At 38.8% G+C, this 16,787-nt stretch overlaps 1 protein-coding gene across 1 annotated transcript; it reads right to left on the bottom strand.

Moving 5' to 3' along the window:
* Positions 1-624: 624 nt before the first annotated feature.
* On the bottom strand, positions 625-16,240 carry slc16a10 (solute carrier family 16 member 10). Its single transcript, XM_037244639.1, has 6 exons — positions 15,775-16,240; positions 6,597-6,741; positions 4,844-5,267; positions 3,891-4,034; positions 3,253-3,481; positions 625-2,865 (listed from the first exon to the last, which is right to left on the bottom strand). Exons 1-6 carry the CDS (start codon positions 16,061-16,063, stop codon positions 2,648-2,650), a joined length of 1,449 nt encoding a protein of 482 aa, XP_037100534.1. The 5' UTR covers positions 16,064-16,240; the 3' UTR covers positions 625-2,647.
* Positions 16,241-16,787: the final 547 nt, after the last annotated feature.

The raw sequence follows: 16,787 nt of genomic DNA, 5'->3' as shown, positions 1-16,787 counted from the left end.
GCTGAGCTTATTTTACGATTAGTTTTCTTTGTAGTGACTTTGCTTTCATGTACGCTCAGTCATGCAAAAGGCACATGATCAAGATGGAACAAATCTAAGTACAAAGCAATATTTTGCTGAGCTTAATGTACGATATAATTTCATTTTCTTTGTAGTGACTTTGTTTTCGTGTACTCTCAGTCAAGCAAAAGGCCAATCAGTCATCAATTGTCAGACAGCTAAGGTCATTTTGCATACTGCAATCAATGGCTCATTCATTCAAATCATATCTGAAAAGCACATTGACACTTAATCCTTCACGATTCCAAATGTTGATTTTTACTTAGGTTTGTTTCGTCTTGTATTATGAGTGCATGAGCAAGATTGGTGTGCATTTAATTTAGGAAAACTGGATGGATAAGCTAAACGATTACTTTTTGTGTTAAAATGTAAGAATAGAAATATCTTATAGTATTTGCATTCAGGTCAATTGTATATTTATTTGTTAAATATTTATTTGTGGCAGAGTATCAAGGGATCCGAATAATACTGCATCCATGTGAAAATGACAAATCACAAATACCTAATCGGTTCTCTTGATATGGACTCACATATTCCTGCCATCAAATTGCCCACAGCAGTCAATTTTTTTTATCTGTAGGATAGGGAAAGCAACAACTGAACAAACATGGTATGTACATAGTGACTTTCTTTTTTTGGACTGTTCACTGATATGGCAGTTTTCACAAAATCCCTTTCATTGTGCCATTATCCCGTGGCAATGGTACTCGAAATTTTAAAACCCAGCACAGCAAACAATAAAATGTCAACGTTGAACATTTCACAAGTTGGACTACATACAAGGAACGGAAATAGCTGTCTTTATACAGAACAATAATCTGTACTTGCAGAAAGGTCAACATGCACAAATGCACTGATAATAGTGAATAGTTTAAAGTACAATTATAAAGAATAAAAAAAAAAAAAAAATGCTATAAGATCATCAGAAATGCTTTCAAACATGGAGCAGAAATAAACATGACACGGGAAAAAAAGAAAAACATGTTACATAAAAAGATAAGGCATTTTTATAAGGCACTGTATGTGTAAGTAATTACTGCAGAGAAAAGCAAAATATATACATTCTGCACTTATTGTCTCTTCGGGTGGAATAAATCCCATACCATGAGGATATGGGAAAATTAAGATTATGCATATTGACATAGCAAGGCAAAGCAATGGCAGACAGTTTAGCAAGATGTCTGATAGTCATGTGCACTGGGGAAATGACTGATCAGAAAGAAGAGGCAACTATGAGGATGAAATGGTATGATAGGCCAACGTTCATTATACTGTATATAAACACCACAGATGTAAAAGATTTGAGACATTTTGTTGGATTCATTTCCAAGACTCAGCTTGTCATGCAAACATTGAAACATGAACAAAGCCTCTGATGTATGGACGGACACGTCAGTTACTTTTTCCACATCTGAGGTAATGTGTGTCACAGTTCTGTGAAGCAAAATACAACAACAAAATGATTGTTTGATTGGTAATTACATGTGGTCGTTATTACGATTGAGAATGTTCACTTTTTAAAGCATAAATGGTCTCTGGTAAATAAGCAAATGACAATTACGGCATGACATTTTGCAAAAAAGAAACGGAAATAAATAAAACACGAATCCAACGGACATTTCGTAAACTCATTTGACGTAATCTGACCTTTGCGTCACTAAGAGCCAGATTTTCCAATTCACATCAAAATCCTTTTAGAAGTGCCTGATTTGTCAAAATGCGTCGTGATAAACGAGAACAACAAAGCAGCCATCTTTGTTGTTTACATTCCCACCTTCCCCGAATGCAGAATTAGTCTGGCGAGCGGAATTTTCAAGTCAATGTTTCCAAACTTTCCAGACTGCAGTAAAAAAAAAAAAAAAAGTATGTTATATATTTGAAAGGAAATCCTAATTTTCACATGCAATGATGTTTCACTGGCTGGGAGAATTTTCATTTGTGCACCTCTTAGCCACATGTGGCCTTAAATGAATGATTATTCAAACACACATTCTCTGTTTATTTCCTTGCCCCATATAGGTCCTTTTATGAGGTCATTCACCTGTTGTTTGGAAAGTGGACCTTGTTACGATCTGATTAATCTAAATTTTATTATGATTCACAAACTACATTCATTGTGTTGTTACACTCCAGACAATTCAAATGTTGAGAGTCTGCTTGTTAGGAAGATGTTGACGTAATGGCGATACATGGACCACTAATTCAGTTTACGAATTTAAAAAAATTTAGGAAACCCACTGCTTTTTTATCATAAAATCCTAAATGCACTTTCACATTACGGCCCGAACACAGATAAAGGGATTTCCCTTTTGAGTATCATCCGTCATGAACGAGTAAAAAAAAAAAAGGGACGGCAGCCTCCTTTCAGTTTCCCTTCAGAATAAAAGCACTTTTCCATATTTTAAAAGACTTCAAATTTCATTGCATAGTTCCTCGTGATTACATTCATGTTCAATTAAAGTACTTCAACCTCTGTTTCCTCACTTTGGCATTTGCAAGACCTGCTATTGAAGGCACTCGTTAGGATCTTTACTAATCGCGCACAAACTGTCTTAGTCAGACCCTTTTTTGCGTCACAGTGCAGCGATTAGAGGATTGACTCCCCAGCTTTGATTTGTGCATCCTCCTGAGGCTTCTCGTGTTCTAACATCTTTTGGTTGACGTCCTTGAGCGCTTCTTCTTTTGCTCTCTTGCTCCTGGCCTCCACCCATGGGATCAGACATAGCATAGCCCCTCCAATGAGCGGGGGGATGCCTGCCAGGTAGAAGGCCAAATCGTAGTTTCCCAATCTATCCCTGAGGAAGCCTACGAGACAAAGAGAGGGGCGCAATTTTGTGACATCGGCGATTAATAAAGCAACTGTATTCAAGTGCCTCAAAATAATCAGTCCCGATTTAGTCCAATATAAATAAAATGCTATCATGGAACGAAAATGTAAAAAGTTTGGTTTTGTACAGAGTAAATTAGTCATGTTTGTCTTATTGAAATAAAATCAAGGTATGTAATGTGCCAAACTGAACACTAGTGGGCGCAAATCAGCTGCCTGTCTGAAATGATATTTATCCATCCACCTATCTATTGATAATAAAACTACAACTAATGCTTTATTTACATAGTGGATGTTTTAATGCTGTACAAAAATAATTAAAGTGTTATCATACAAAAAAGATCTGCAGTCCTGTCCTCCTTTACCTGCGATTGGGGGTCCCACAGTCATGGGCACGGACATGAGACCCAGGAGAAAACCGATGGCTTGGGACACATCCTCAGGTCCGACCAGCTCAAAGGCGATGGGAGCCATGATGCAGATGAAGCAGCCGTCAAACATCCCCATAAGCAGACACACGGCGATCAGCCCTCCGAAGATGTTGCAAAGCGGGATCATCATAGACATCAGGCCGATAACGAAGAAGGAAGTCACCTGGGAGGATGGAGATGTTGGAATTGTCCGTCATTATTTTTTTACCTTGATTTATTTTATGGTTTTTTTCTATATATATATTTATATATATTGTTCTTTGTAGAGTTCTTTGGTCTCAATTCACACGCTTCAAAAACATCAAAAATGATCAATCTATCACGGTTATTTCAACTGCCCCCCCATCCTTCCTTTCCAATAGACTATTCCATTTTTTTACTTCACATGTGAAGACTTGAGTCAGGAAGATGAAACGAACTTGTTGCCGTGGTTATGAGGAAAATAAATAAATACATAAATAAAGAGCTCCAAGTCTAAAAGATATCCCCTATATGTATATATTGAAGTATCTCTCACTCAAATGCTGCGAGATAAATCAAGATGGATTGGTGTGTTGGGGCTGCAAACATACCTGCAGGTAGACTTTGTTGACCCCATGAACGTAGTCGGCAACCCTGCCGAAAATGAGTCGTCCAAAACCAGATGTGATGCCGATGCACATGAGCAAAATTTCTTTATTGGAATCCACCCCAAAGCGCTCCTCCACATGCTTCATCTGTGGAACAGAAACAAATCAAGAACAATGTACATATTAATGAGAAAATGGACCATTACAACATGATCCAAAATGTGGCACTCAGTTACAATTATTGATTGCCAATACCGACAAACAGAAAAACAAATTAATATTACTGTTAATTAAGACTTCCAGGTCTGATTCTAAGGTTGCACAGACAAACCACAGACAGTATTTCAGTCCCAGCAGGCTGATCCATTACTACTTCAGACAACAAAAGCAGGTGATCGCCATGGAGACTATTCAAGAAGCTAGTGTAGCAATTTTCAAGCTCTTATGTCAAATTACTAGATAACATTTCACTGTTTGAGGTTCTGATGTCGCACTTTTCCTGGGAAACCGAACAATGTGTTATTTGACACACGTTTCATCCTCCCTTTATTTTCCCCTGCACTGTCACACCACTGAGGCCCGTTGTTTTTTTTGTGACAAGCATAGGCGTGGCGCTGAGGTTGCAGCCTTGCCCCAGTCAGACCCCAGCCTGAGTAGCAGACATTGGAGAAGAGAAAAACACCGACTAGGAACCTTAGGACGGGATGATGGAGGACCAAAACAGCAGCGCTCCCAGGAAGATACGTTCTTTGGTTCCCATATTGTTACAGAACATTTTCCTTAAAGTGCGACAACAGGGTCAAGCAAGCTAACACTTTCTCTCTCCCTCTCCCAGCATGTGTTTTTAAAAATGAAATATGGAAATAAATCCATGATTTCAAACTGCTGGTATATTAAAATGAGAACAACAGAATAGCAAGCGCTAAATGCTAAACGTGCGGCGATAATAAGCTTACCAGATGAACGTAAGGCACAAAGTAGCCATAAAGTGCCGCCGGGATACCGAAAGCCCATATGCGATATCCCACGGATTTCCAAATGTTGACGTTGAAGATCTGGCTCAGAGGTGGACAACCACCACGTGCACTACTGGGTTTGCGAGGCAGCAGAGGCTTATAGGTGAAGCCGGCCAACATGAGCACAAACATGAAGATGCAAAGGAAGCGCATGGTGTTCTGCAAGCCCACTTTATCCAGCAGGCAAGACAGCAGGAAGGGAAGGGTGATGGTGAAAACGCTGCTGCCAGCAGTCACAATGCCGTTCACCAAGCCAAGGCGCTTCTTAAAATAGTGGCCCAAGATGACCAGGCTGGGCTGGTAGGCAAAGGAGCAGCCGCAGGAAAACACAATCCCATAGGTGAAGTACATTGGGCCTAAAGACCTGCAAGGGAATGAAAAGATAAGACTTTTTTTTGTTGTTGTTGCAAATAGCAAAAAGGCAATGAAAAATGCTTGAAGGTTAAGATTGGGTTTTTTTAACGTCACACAAATGGGCACATTTGTTATCAGCTTGTTTCACATTTTTTGCCACGCAGATAAAAGTTATGTTTTGCATGTAACCACACCCGTTAATTAATCTGCTGTCTCAACTACACACATGTTCTGGTACTGAACAGATTCCAGCAGAATGTGACCTCACGTGAACTTGGATTCATGAAATTATTGACTTTGCACATTCACACCGTTACACAGTTAGGCAAGTGCATGAGGTGACAAACATGTACCGTACTTTCCGGACTATAAGGCGCACCGGACTATAGGGCGCACCTTCAATGAATGGCCCATTTTAAAACGTTGTCCTTATATAAGGCGCACCATTAATGCATCATGTCAGATTTTTAATCCAAATCAAATCATTCTCCATTTTATCTTTTATATTTCAAATTCAGACGCAACAAATTACTTTATAATCACAAAATAATTATCTGTAGTCTTTTTGATTCATGATTCATAGTCTTCAGCGGGCCACTTATGATTGATTTCATGACACAATGCTTCGGGCCAGGTTAAATTTAGGAATTTGGGCCATATATAAGGCGCACCGGACTATAAGGCGCACTGTCGGCTTTCGAGAAAATTTTAGGTTTTTAGGTGCGCCTTATAGTCCGGAAAATACGGTAGCATTTTGTAAACACGTTGAAGCTCCTTCCACAGATTTCTTTTCTCTCCGATGTTTGAATCATGAAATACTAAAAATTGGCACCCACGGGTGGTTCCAAAGTTCTGTCCGAGTCAACAAATCTCAAGGTTATATGACCGGGGAAATTTTGAACCTTGCACTTTCAGAGATACACAAGGCAACGGTAAATCCTCACATCATTTATTATACATGGTTCAACAGTCACTTGATAAGCAGTTTGGTGTTTAATTATTTATTAATGACACTTAACAAGTTTGAAGAATTGCAGGCGGTGGAGAGGCTGCTTTCTGAGGATCAGACATTTCAACATGCTGGTGTGAGTGTTTACTCGTGTCAACATAAGTATGAGATTCCAAGATATGATTAACAACAGAGTGCTACAGACGCTGCTTCTCCTACGCGGGGAAATCACGCAACCCATATGTTCCTCCTAGAGAGGATCACGTGATTGCTGAGTTTGACATCCCTGAGTTAGATGTCAGTAGGTCACCAGATCAGCAAATCACCAATGACAAACACCATGAAAATGTTATATTTCCGTCTTGAAAGTAAAGTTTTTATTTTGCTTACGTGACAAAAGAGCTGGCCAGGAGACCGACCAAGCCGACTGCTGCTCCACCGATGGCAGTAACTCTGCATCCAAGAATATCCGTGAAGACGCTTACGATTGGAGACCAGAAGAAGATCATCCCCATGGAGAGGGAGCCAACCCACGCTGCAGAACAGAGAAAGAGAAACTTTGGTATTGACAAAATTTGGTAAAACACATTCTTTCACATCAAGTGTATAAACCATGTCTTGATTGTAAAGCATTCATACAGCACGTTGTGTTTAAAAACATTGAAGGAGATTTGTCAAATTGTCAACGGAGCAAACAGGAAGACACTTTTAACGACAGGAAGTTGTGGTAAGGAAAAGACGAAGGCCTGATTCTAAAGTATACAGATGCAACGAAGATACCATGCAACCTCACAGTATACATTTGGAGTGACTAAGTGTGAAACAAAGCAAACTTATCTATTACCCAAAATAGCACAACCTCAGGTAGAGGAGGTCAAGATAGACAGATGCTCTGTCACAGACCGGACATCCTGGTCTCCATGCGACAAGTTGGAAACATTATTTTATTTTTTTTTAATTAAAGTCTTGTACAGAGCGCAAGTATCTTAACAAAAAATACGTTTATTTGTAGAACCTTGTACAATATTACTTGAGTAAAAGTCTTAAGTATCTGACATTTTCTGTACTAAATATCCAAAGTATTTTTTTAAATTTTCACATATTTAATGTTCTTAAAATTTTAGGGAAAAAAGGGAGTGGTTACAATTTTGTAATATTTTTATTAAATTTATACATTCTACTGGTGTGTTGACTTAAGACTTTGGGAGTATACATTTTACCAGCGAGGATGTCATAATTTATAGTGTCTGGTCAGACAGAAGGTAAATAATTTTCACATTCACACTCTAATTTTCACTTGCATACAAGAGTGAAATGTTGCACTGGAGGTGTTGTAAAGAGGGGGAGCAATCTGTTAACACCAGAATACTTGTTAGTTACATGGATTTTCTTAGAAAACAAATTCCTCAAATAGTTCTATCAGAAAAACATTTATTTGCCATGTGTCTTGTAAGCAAACATCATTAGCACTTAAATCTGTGAACATAAGTACACAAAAAGGAAGGAAGGACTCACTTCTCCTTTTTAATGCTTGGTCAGCACATTTTTTTGCATAAAATACTGCTGTCGTGTGCAAGAGTTGACTCACGCAAAAATCTTCTGGTTATTACTTTATAAGAGAATGCCTTTTAATTGACAACAATAATACGGAGAAGGGAGAAACAAGTAACGACGTGTTAAATAAATAAATAAATAAATAAATAAATAAATAAATCGACATAAACATGCACAAGCCATTTTTTAATGGCCACTGATTTTATGTAATTGTGTACCATACAACAGCAGAGATGTTAAAATGTGTCACCTCATGACAGGCAAATACACAAAGAAGTGACATATAAAAAAATGTTTTTCCTCAATTCTGAGGCTAGGTCAGGGGAAACCTGTGAGAAAAAAAAGGAGTAGCTATAGTAAGAATGTGTTGGCCTGTCTGAATTTTTACTTGAGTAACAGGAGAGCAGTGTGTCAGGTTACTGTGTTATTACTGGATGAAGCAGTTAACACAATCTTATTAGAGACTGGGCTGAATTGAAAGGTGGAATCTATATTCATTTGAACCTGAACGTTACAAATTTAAAAAAAAATAATAATAATTGGACACACATTTACTACTGTGGTCAAATACATTTAAAAAAAAAGCGTAATCGCTAGCTAGCTAACTTCAAGATGGCTAGCTTCTACGCTGTTAAAACTAAAGTACATTTACTGTTTAACTGTACAATTTTTGATAGTTAACAAAGTGGTTTTTGTTTGCCATTGATTTGAATTCATGACTTAAAACACAGGTGTCAAGGCCCGGGGGCCAGATCCGGCCCGCAAAACCAAATTATGAGTGTCAACTCAATGTTTCCAGTTAAAATGCCAAAACTTTCAATTGTCTTTTCTCTTAATAATAGTGAGATATTGCGATGATCTTTTGTTAAAGCCACACTTTCAAAGTGAATTAGAAAATTGTTGAACTTTTTTTTACTGGATTATTATGTGTATGCGATAAGATGTCATTATTGGCCCCATGAGGGAAACCATAATGATGATGTGGCCTGCAACAAAAATGAGTTTGACACCTCTGACTTAAAACAACAGTGGAAACTCCAAACAAAAATTTGACCAAAGTTGTACAAAGTTTTCCCGGGACCATAAATGCAATTGGCCATACTTTCAAATAACCCCGTTAAGAAAGTCTGCAGTATAAAGACGATGAAGAGTCAGTCCTGGATATGAAGTTATGTATTTTAAAGGATTAGTTTCCATAGGTGCAGTGTCTTTGTACAAGACATCAAATATAATGGCTGGATATATTTAATAAATGCAGACAAATCCATCATCTTATATCTGCACAAACTCTGTGCATGACCTACATTTTATTGTGACCATTTTTCCTCACTTCCTTTGTTTGGTTTTGCAACAGTCGAGTCAGGTTAAAATGAATGGCATAAACATTTCACGTGGAAATATCCTTCTTTAAGCTATGTAATGTAATAAATATCAAATTTCCAAGAAAGACAACAGGAAATTGCTTTTATTGTTTCTTCTGCTTTTACCCTTGGGACAAAAAAGGAATTGAAAAGGATTCCCTCCGTCCAAATGACATCCACCATTAACCCTGAGCCTATACTTACCTGACAGACAAGACAGTTGGCCTAAGTCATGGTCTACTGATCAAATTGCTGGATGGATGCCCTTCAGCTCTGAACTCAGTCACCCCACACAGAACTGAACTAAAAACATCAACTGTAAGAAAGTACAAATACCTGTATTGAACATTATCCTTAGAAGATAATCGGAACAAATTCCCAGAGGCTGGTTGGCTTCTGATTTGCCATTGACAACAATGTAAATAGAAAAAGAATCGGTTACAATCAGTTCTGAGGAAAACTCATTATTGTATGCTGTTTTTCCTGCAAAGATTCCAAAATAGCCATTCATTGATTTTCTTTCATTTCAGGGTAATATAATACTGGAACCTCACCCAAGCTAGCTCCAGGAAAGGGACAATGACCAGTCAATATTATGCCATGTCAATGTGGATCTATTACACCTATGAACTTTTGCAAAAACAAACAATACAAAACATGCAGATATTTATTCTGCTGCTTTCAGTTAGACAAAAAAGGATCTCACAATTTTCTTTGTGAATGAATTGTCGCGAGCATCTGGCTGCTGAGGTATCTATTAACTAACGTCAATGGAAAAACTAATGGACGGGTATTAATTGGCTCATATTGCTAGGATGTGAAAGACCTTTTTTTCGACGGCTTGTCTGCTGTCTATTTGTATCATGAAGACAGTACTTCATGGAATTTGACCAAGTCTGTTTCATGTTTCACACAGACACGTTGGAATGAACACAAAGTGAAAAGGGCGAGGTGTTAATAAATCATCTGTAGTAATTGCCAACAAAATACCAATCGGACCAGATGTCCTGCATCAAGCACAATTTGAAGCACGCCGGAGATTCCTTTCTTAAGGAATTTAATGAAGTATCATTGTGAATTTCACAACTTGTGTTTTCCAACAGACTTTCATAAAGTGAACTTTTTACCGTGCAATTCCTTATGGCTTAATAACCAATGTGTTTTATTTAAAGCAGTTGCTCCAAAATCACAAAGAAGCTATCAGGGCCTCACAGAAACATCTGGAATTTAATGGACCGCGTAGATCGGCAACCTTTCTTAGAGTCATTAATAGTGGACTGTTCCATTGGACGCCATTGGGGGTGGGGCTGGGGGTCAGTCAGAGGACACGTTTTCTTATGCTTAAAACAAAAGTTCCAATATGTCTGTATTTTTTGGCCTCACAAAGCAAGAAGTGAAAACCTACAAGGAGACCTGTGTAAGGAAAAATATTTGAAAAAGCAAATCAAATGCAAGCTCTGTATTTCTTTTGGCTGCGGTGGAAACCAAATGTCCATATGTAAAACGTTAAATGGGAATGCTGTGGCCTGTGTCAGAGGGAACGGGCGGGGGTGGTTAGCTTGTACACGTTTATGATTGGGGGATTACCCGTGCAACCCTCTTCCTTAAATACTTGACAAAAAAAATTCAGACCTTCTTATTGTGTTGTAATATACTTGCTCTGAATTGCATCTGGTTTAAAAACAATACGTCGGTTCTGCGATACATTTGGATTTTTAAATCATGGAAGAGGCAGACACTACAATTAAAGAAATATAGAAAAAGTTATTAGTGAAATGCTGAAACAATTTAATGCTATATAGCCCCAGTTGAGTAAGACATTGTTCAGAATTTCCTTGTGTATGTAAAAAAAAATGTTTAGAGACTAATTACCCATTTTTTATATATTGACTGCTTTTAGAAGAATTTTTTTTAAATCATGGTTTAATTGTTCTTAATTTCAGAGGCAGCATTTGGTCAGGTCATGTCTTTACAGCTTTACTAATACCACCTAATCTTGAAATATATCTTAAAAGTATGTGGCTCAAACAAATATTAGTAGAAATAGTGATTTAGGAATCGTTTATGATTCCTTGTATAAAGAAGAGATATCTTAAAAGTATGTGGCTCAAACAAATATTAGTAGAAATAGTGATTTAGGAATTGTTTATGATTCCCTGTAAAAAGAAGAGATAAGTTCTTTTGCCTTTCTGGTTGTCTGACAGTCAATCAATTAGTTGCCTGAGAACAGGACCTTCAATACCATTTGCTAGAAAGTCCTCACATCTCTTGGCTTGTGACCTTGTGATTTGTGTCATGTGCAGAAGGAAAAATAAATGGCCCTCCTGTAAGCACTGAAGTGGCGGTCTGCCTCCAACATGTTTACCTTCTCTGTGCTTTATCGCTCAACAGCCTTCACAGAAACACAGTGCAAGCACTTGGTCAATCATTAACCCGATTTGATCCAACTTTTTTTTTTTTTAATCTTTAATGGTTGAGCTGACCAGCTGTTAAGTGTCCCATAGAATAGTAGATTACATCTTGTGATTGACTACGTTTTCATGCAAAATTGTGCTTTTGTCTCCAAGCTCCGCCATGATTGTTTACATCTGCTTGTGTGAGTCCCGCGCATGGATTTAGACACACAATTATACTGTCAATATGCATTATTTTCGTTGTAGAGACAGAAAATATTGTGTAGAAGCTGGAATCTTTGCAGGCTCAAAACAGACTCTTTATCTGGGAAATTCAGTTCAAAACAATGCTCTTGTAATTCCAGATTCAACTGTTTCTACTTGTTGGTACAATCGCCAACAAGCTCACCAAAGCGTGCAAGACATTGTTCAACGCAATCAGGACTAATGATGGCTTAGAAAAGTGGTTATAGATAATCGTTCAGAAACAGCGCTCCCTTAAAGTAAAACTCATTGGGAGAATTTGACCTGACATTCTTCCCACATTTATTAACCCAGGACAGACTTCAGAAATAAGGTAGATCGTTTTTGTGTATTTGCAGTTGTTATTTTTAAAACAAATTTCAATCAATTATTATAAATAAATTAAAAAATGAACTATAAATAAATAAATGTCAATAAATGATAACAAATCCCCAACCCCAAAATAATCTTATTTTTTTCTAGTACATTTTAAAAGGTATTTTAGCACCTTGAACATGGATTGGGTTGATATTTCAAGTAGTATAAATCGAGCACTGAAACTACAAAACTACTGTACTTTGTCGGCCTAAGTAGGTCAAACTCCAGCCAAGGACTGTCCGTCTCTGTTAAGGCAAGTTCCGTCTGTTGGCTGATCAGGTGATCTTCAAAAACATCCTGGCTGCCTCACACACACGCAGCATAACAGAGATGGTGATACTGAAATAATATTTTCAACGTCTTAGTGTGCCAATTTCCCATTCGGCAACAAAACACATCAGTTTCAAGTGACTTGTTTACGCTCGCGTTATCGAAGCCAAGGTAATACTAAAACAAATACGATTTGACGTGTTGTACTTGTCATGAATCGGGTTACTATTGCTTAAACAGTGCAATACGTGCCTGTCGAGCCTCATTTTGGTCCAAAGGTCTTTTTGAGTTTCCTGATGTCAGGCACATTTATCAAAGGCGGCGCACCAATTTCCACAGGGGGGAGAACCAGAGTCCACAACATGAATTCGAAGGCCACTGCCCTTGACCTTGGGTCAGGCGCATCTATGGGCTGAGCCACTCCGCCCCAGAGTAAACCATTGCTATTGGTTGATTAGGATTTTGAATTTTAGGAACATAAGACCAGCAAAAGTAAGAATGGAGGATTAGCAGCATGAATCCCCCACACATCTCCATCTACTATAAAGCTTTATATAACTAAATATCTACTGTGCTGAAGTGTGAAAATGTTCTATTCATGTCATCCTTAATAATGCTCAAATGGTTTGAAGTCAGTTTAACAGTCATGTGTGAGATTGACTCCACCAATGAAAAGCGGATTAAGGGTGTTCAAAGTTTCACTTCAAAGTTTTGCGACTTAGAGTAATTGTCTTAATTATGTTTCCATGGTACAAGACATTTTTATTAATATTTTATTTATAAAGTAAGCCCCACAGTATAATTTATACAGAGGCGCATGTGGCAACAACATAATGAAGGGTTCCGGCCGAGGAAGATGCTATCTTCAGATAAATAGTGGAAAGACAGGTGAGGTCATGTCCTAAGGGTATAGTGGGTGGTTCCTATTTCAAAACAGTCTATGTGCTTGTGGTATGTGCAGTTTAATTTTAACCTAGTCATTTTCTTAAACATGAGGACCATAGAAAATGTAATATTGTAGTTACTGTATTTAATATATATTCAGTTCCAGGGTTAAACTAACTGCTGTCATCATAAAACCATTAGCAATTGTATAGGCAACATATCAAGTAATATTTTAACATTCTTAAAGTGTAAAAAATAACATTTTTAATCAACAGATTAATGATTAAAATGATCAGAAATTGCAGTTGTTCCAAGTTATTTTTATCGCTGTCATTTCAGGTATGTCCTCTCAGGCGAAAATACCAATGTCAGAGGATGAAAAATCCTTGGGTAGGATTTATGATCTTTAGTTCCATATGGGCTCTCAACGGGATCTTCAAGAGAGCAGCCGGGCCTCACTCAACCTTTCACCCTTGGAATTGTCTATATCAAGTGTACCCTCAAACCTCCTTAAAAGAGCCAACCTCACATTTCATCAACATTATCAAATGGATAAGAAATTAACCTTTTTTTTAAAAATTAATACCATGGTTGCCTGCACGATTATAAATATGTAGCCGTTTTATCAAAGCAAATATAAAGTCTTTGGATTGTATTTCTGTTAAGACACGTCACCCAGCTGTTCTTTGCGACTTCATAACATATAATGGCTTTGACTGCCTTGGAGAGTTACATAAGTGAAGCTTTAGTCCAACTTTCCACATTCCCCTTTGTCTCAGCTAAACTTGAGGGAAGACACCAATCATTATATGACAAGAGAGCTGGCATGTGCAATTTCCCTGGAGTGGCAAATGTGTGAATCAGCTCAGATTGAAGAAAAACAAAAATGACAATACCGCCACAACAGTGGCAAAAACCGCACTTGTACAAATGTGTGCTACAAATAATAATGGGAGGAGCCAGTACAGTAGCTAAAATAAATGACGTAATGCTCCTTCTACCGCATAGGTGTCAAACTCAAGGCCCGGGGACCAGATACGGCCTGCCACGTCATTTTATTTGACTTCAAATTACATACAAAAATACCAATAAGAGTATTGATAAATATCAGCATCGATAAGGAGTATTGGTATCTGTATTGACATTGCTAAACGATATGCATCCCTAATTATCAGCGTCAAACTGGGTTAGGGTTAACTTACTGTTTGCATTGCAATAAAATTCGGTCAGCCATTCTAAATAACAATACGTTGATTCTTTTGCAAGAAAAATTACTTTTGAGTTTGTTTGATCTCTTTCTTCTCCTACTTTGAGTTTGTCTGATCTCTCCAGCTCAGTAGCCTAGTGGTAGAGTGTCCGGCCTGAGACTGGAAGGTTGTGGATTCAAACCCCGGCCGGGTCATACCAAAGACTATAAAAATGGGACCCATTGCCTCCCTGCTTGGCACTCAGCATTAAGGGTTGGAATTGGGGGATTAGATCACCAACTGATTCCCGAGCGCGGCACCGCTGCTGCTCACTGCTCCCCTCTCCCGCAGGGGATGGATTAAAATCACACGGGGATGGGTTAAATGCAGAGGACAAATTTCACCACACCCAGGTGTGTGTGTGACGATCATTGGGACTTCAACTTTATTCTCCTACTTTGAGTTTGTCTGATCTCTTTATTCTCCTTTATCAAAAGTTCTGGATGTAATTTCGACTATTACAAATTACGGTAGTATGCTAACCTTAAGGCTTCATGTACAGTGAACATGGCCGAGGCATTTTAGTGTTACCTATCCCCTCGGGTGAATTAGCCAGTCCATCAATCCTATTAATTTTGTCTAGACGTTTGAATCAACTACTCAACTATTAAGTCCAACCAGATCCACATCCCGAACAATGTTTGGTTTGCACAGTAATACACAGTGTCCTTTACATAACTGAAATTAGAACCCTAACCTTTATTCAATTAACATATTCAAACACTGAAAGGGCCTGTTCTAATTTCATATCACTTAAATATAATTGGCTCACACGCAAATAAAGATATTCACATAATAATGCCTGGAGGTTAAAACAAACACCGGGACACAACCACATTCCACAGAAAGCTAACCTCCAAGAAAATATTTTACAATACCGAGGAGGATATAAATGCATTTCTTTAATGACAACTATTCAATTCGCAGAGGTTTGTGGTTGCGTATTTGAAAGATGTCACGCGTCATCAAGCCCACAAGCCCCCGTGGTGCGTCCTCGTCACCACGTAGCATTTATGTCACGCCGTAAAAACGAAATTACTGCTTCCCACCAGGAAACGTCCAGATGTATTACTAGTTAGTCGAAACGTTTCTGCAAATTAAGTGTTCCTCAAACTCACTAAACAAGCCCAAAGCACGTTGACTCAAGCAATTCATTTAAGACCATGCTAGAAGTATAAAATACGACCACTTATTCCGTGTCATTTGTTTTGATTTTCACGTTGCCGTGGTTGCTCACCTGTCTTGAAGCGGAGGTCTTCATCGTCCTCGGAGCCGAACTCGCGTAGGAGGGAGAGGAAGAGGATACCGAAGGCATTCTGGATTCCGAACACCGAACCATTGCACCACATGGCAGCGAGCATGACCAGCCATCCCCAGCCGCCCTCCGGGTGTACAAATGTGCTCTCCGTGCTTTCCTCGGGGACGCTCACCTGGCGGTCCCCGTTCTCTTGCTTCTCCGGCTCCTCCTCGGCTTGTTTCTCCTTGGTTGCTGCATCACCATCGGTGACGATGGTCCCTTCTGCCATTGTTTGCGTGTCAACTTTTGGATTGACGTTAAATAAAAAGCAAGAGTGATTTCAAGATGTGGCTCCGGGGTATGAAAGGTGTCTTGCAGGTGTGTGTGGGGGGGAGCGCAGCATCCGTGGGTGAAGCTGCTGCTGCCGTGGCCAGGATATTTTTTGCATCTATTGAAACTGTCAAGACGCTGCTGTGGCAATATTATAAATATAGAGTACAGCGGGGAGGAGCTTCGGGGCATCCTGCCGCTGATTGGACGAAGACGTCTACGCGTGACGTATGAACAACGCGGAGTGTCGTCGAGTTACAGCCGCGTAGTATACTGTGATCCCTCGCTACTTCGCGTTTCGTTTATCGCGCCGTCACTACATCGCGAATTTTTTTTTCCCGAATTAAAAAAAAAAAGCATTTAAAAGTCTAAATGAAAATTTTAAATTGAGGAAACGTGTCTTACCTTTAGGACAATGTAGTATTGCTCAGAATGTTTGTTTACATTCCTTTAGAATTCCGTTTTCGCGCGTTAGCACGATCGCGGATTAGCATCTTTCCGCTAACTCGTTAGCCTGCCCAGTACTTCTTGTTGGTGACTGTACTTCGTGGATTTCACTTATCGCGGGTGGTTTTTTGGAACCAATTATCCGCGATAAACAAGGGATTAGAAGAGAGAAGCGTTTTGCATTTTGCTACTACAGTTTGGTTCAATTCCAAATCTGTCTTATTTTACCTAATGGA

The sequence above is a fragment of the Syngnathus acus genome, chromosome 24 (assembly GCF_901709675.1).
Source record: "Syngnathus acus chromosome 24, fSynAcu1.2, whole genome shotgun sequence".
NCBI lineage: Eukaryota > Metazoa > Chordata > Actinopteri > Syngnathiformes > Syngnathidae > Syngnathus > Syngnathus acus.
Note: the sequence above shows the minus strand (reverse complement) of the source record. Positions and strands in the feature narration are given on the sequence as shown.

Excerpts from the sequence above, each read along its gene's own strand:
- slc16a10 (XM_037244639.1), bottom strand. The coding sequence starts at position 16,063 with ATGGCAGAAGGGACCATCGTCACCGATGGTGATGCAGCAACCAAGGAG. Across the intron at positions 4,035-4,843 it reads TTGTGCCTTACGTTCATCTG|ATGAAGCATGTGGAGGAGCG; the intron begins GTAAGCTTATTA and ends TCTGTTCCACAG. Across the intron at positions 3,482-3,890 it reads TCAACAAAGTCTACCTGCAG|GTGACTTCCTTCTTCGTTAT; the intron begins GTATGTTTGCAG and ends CCATCCTCCCAG.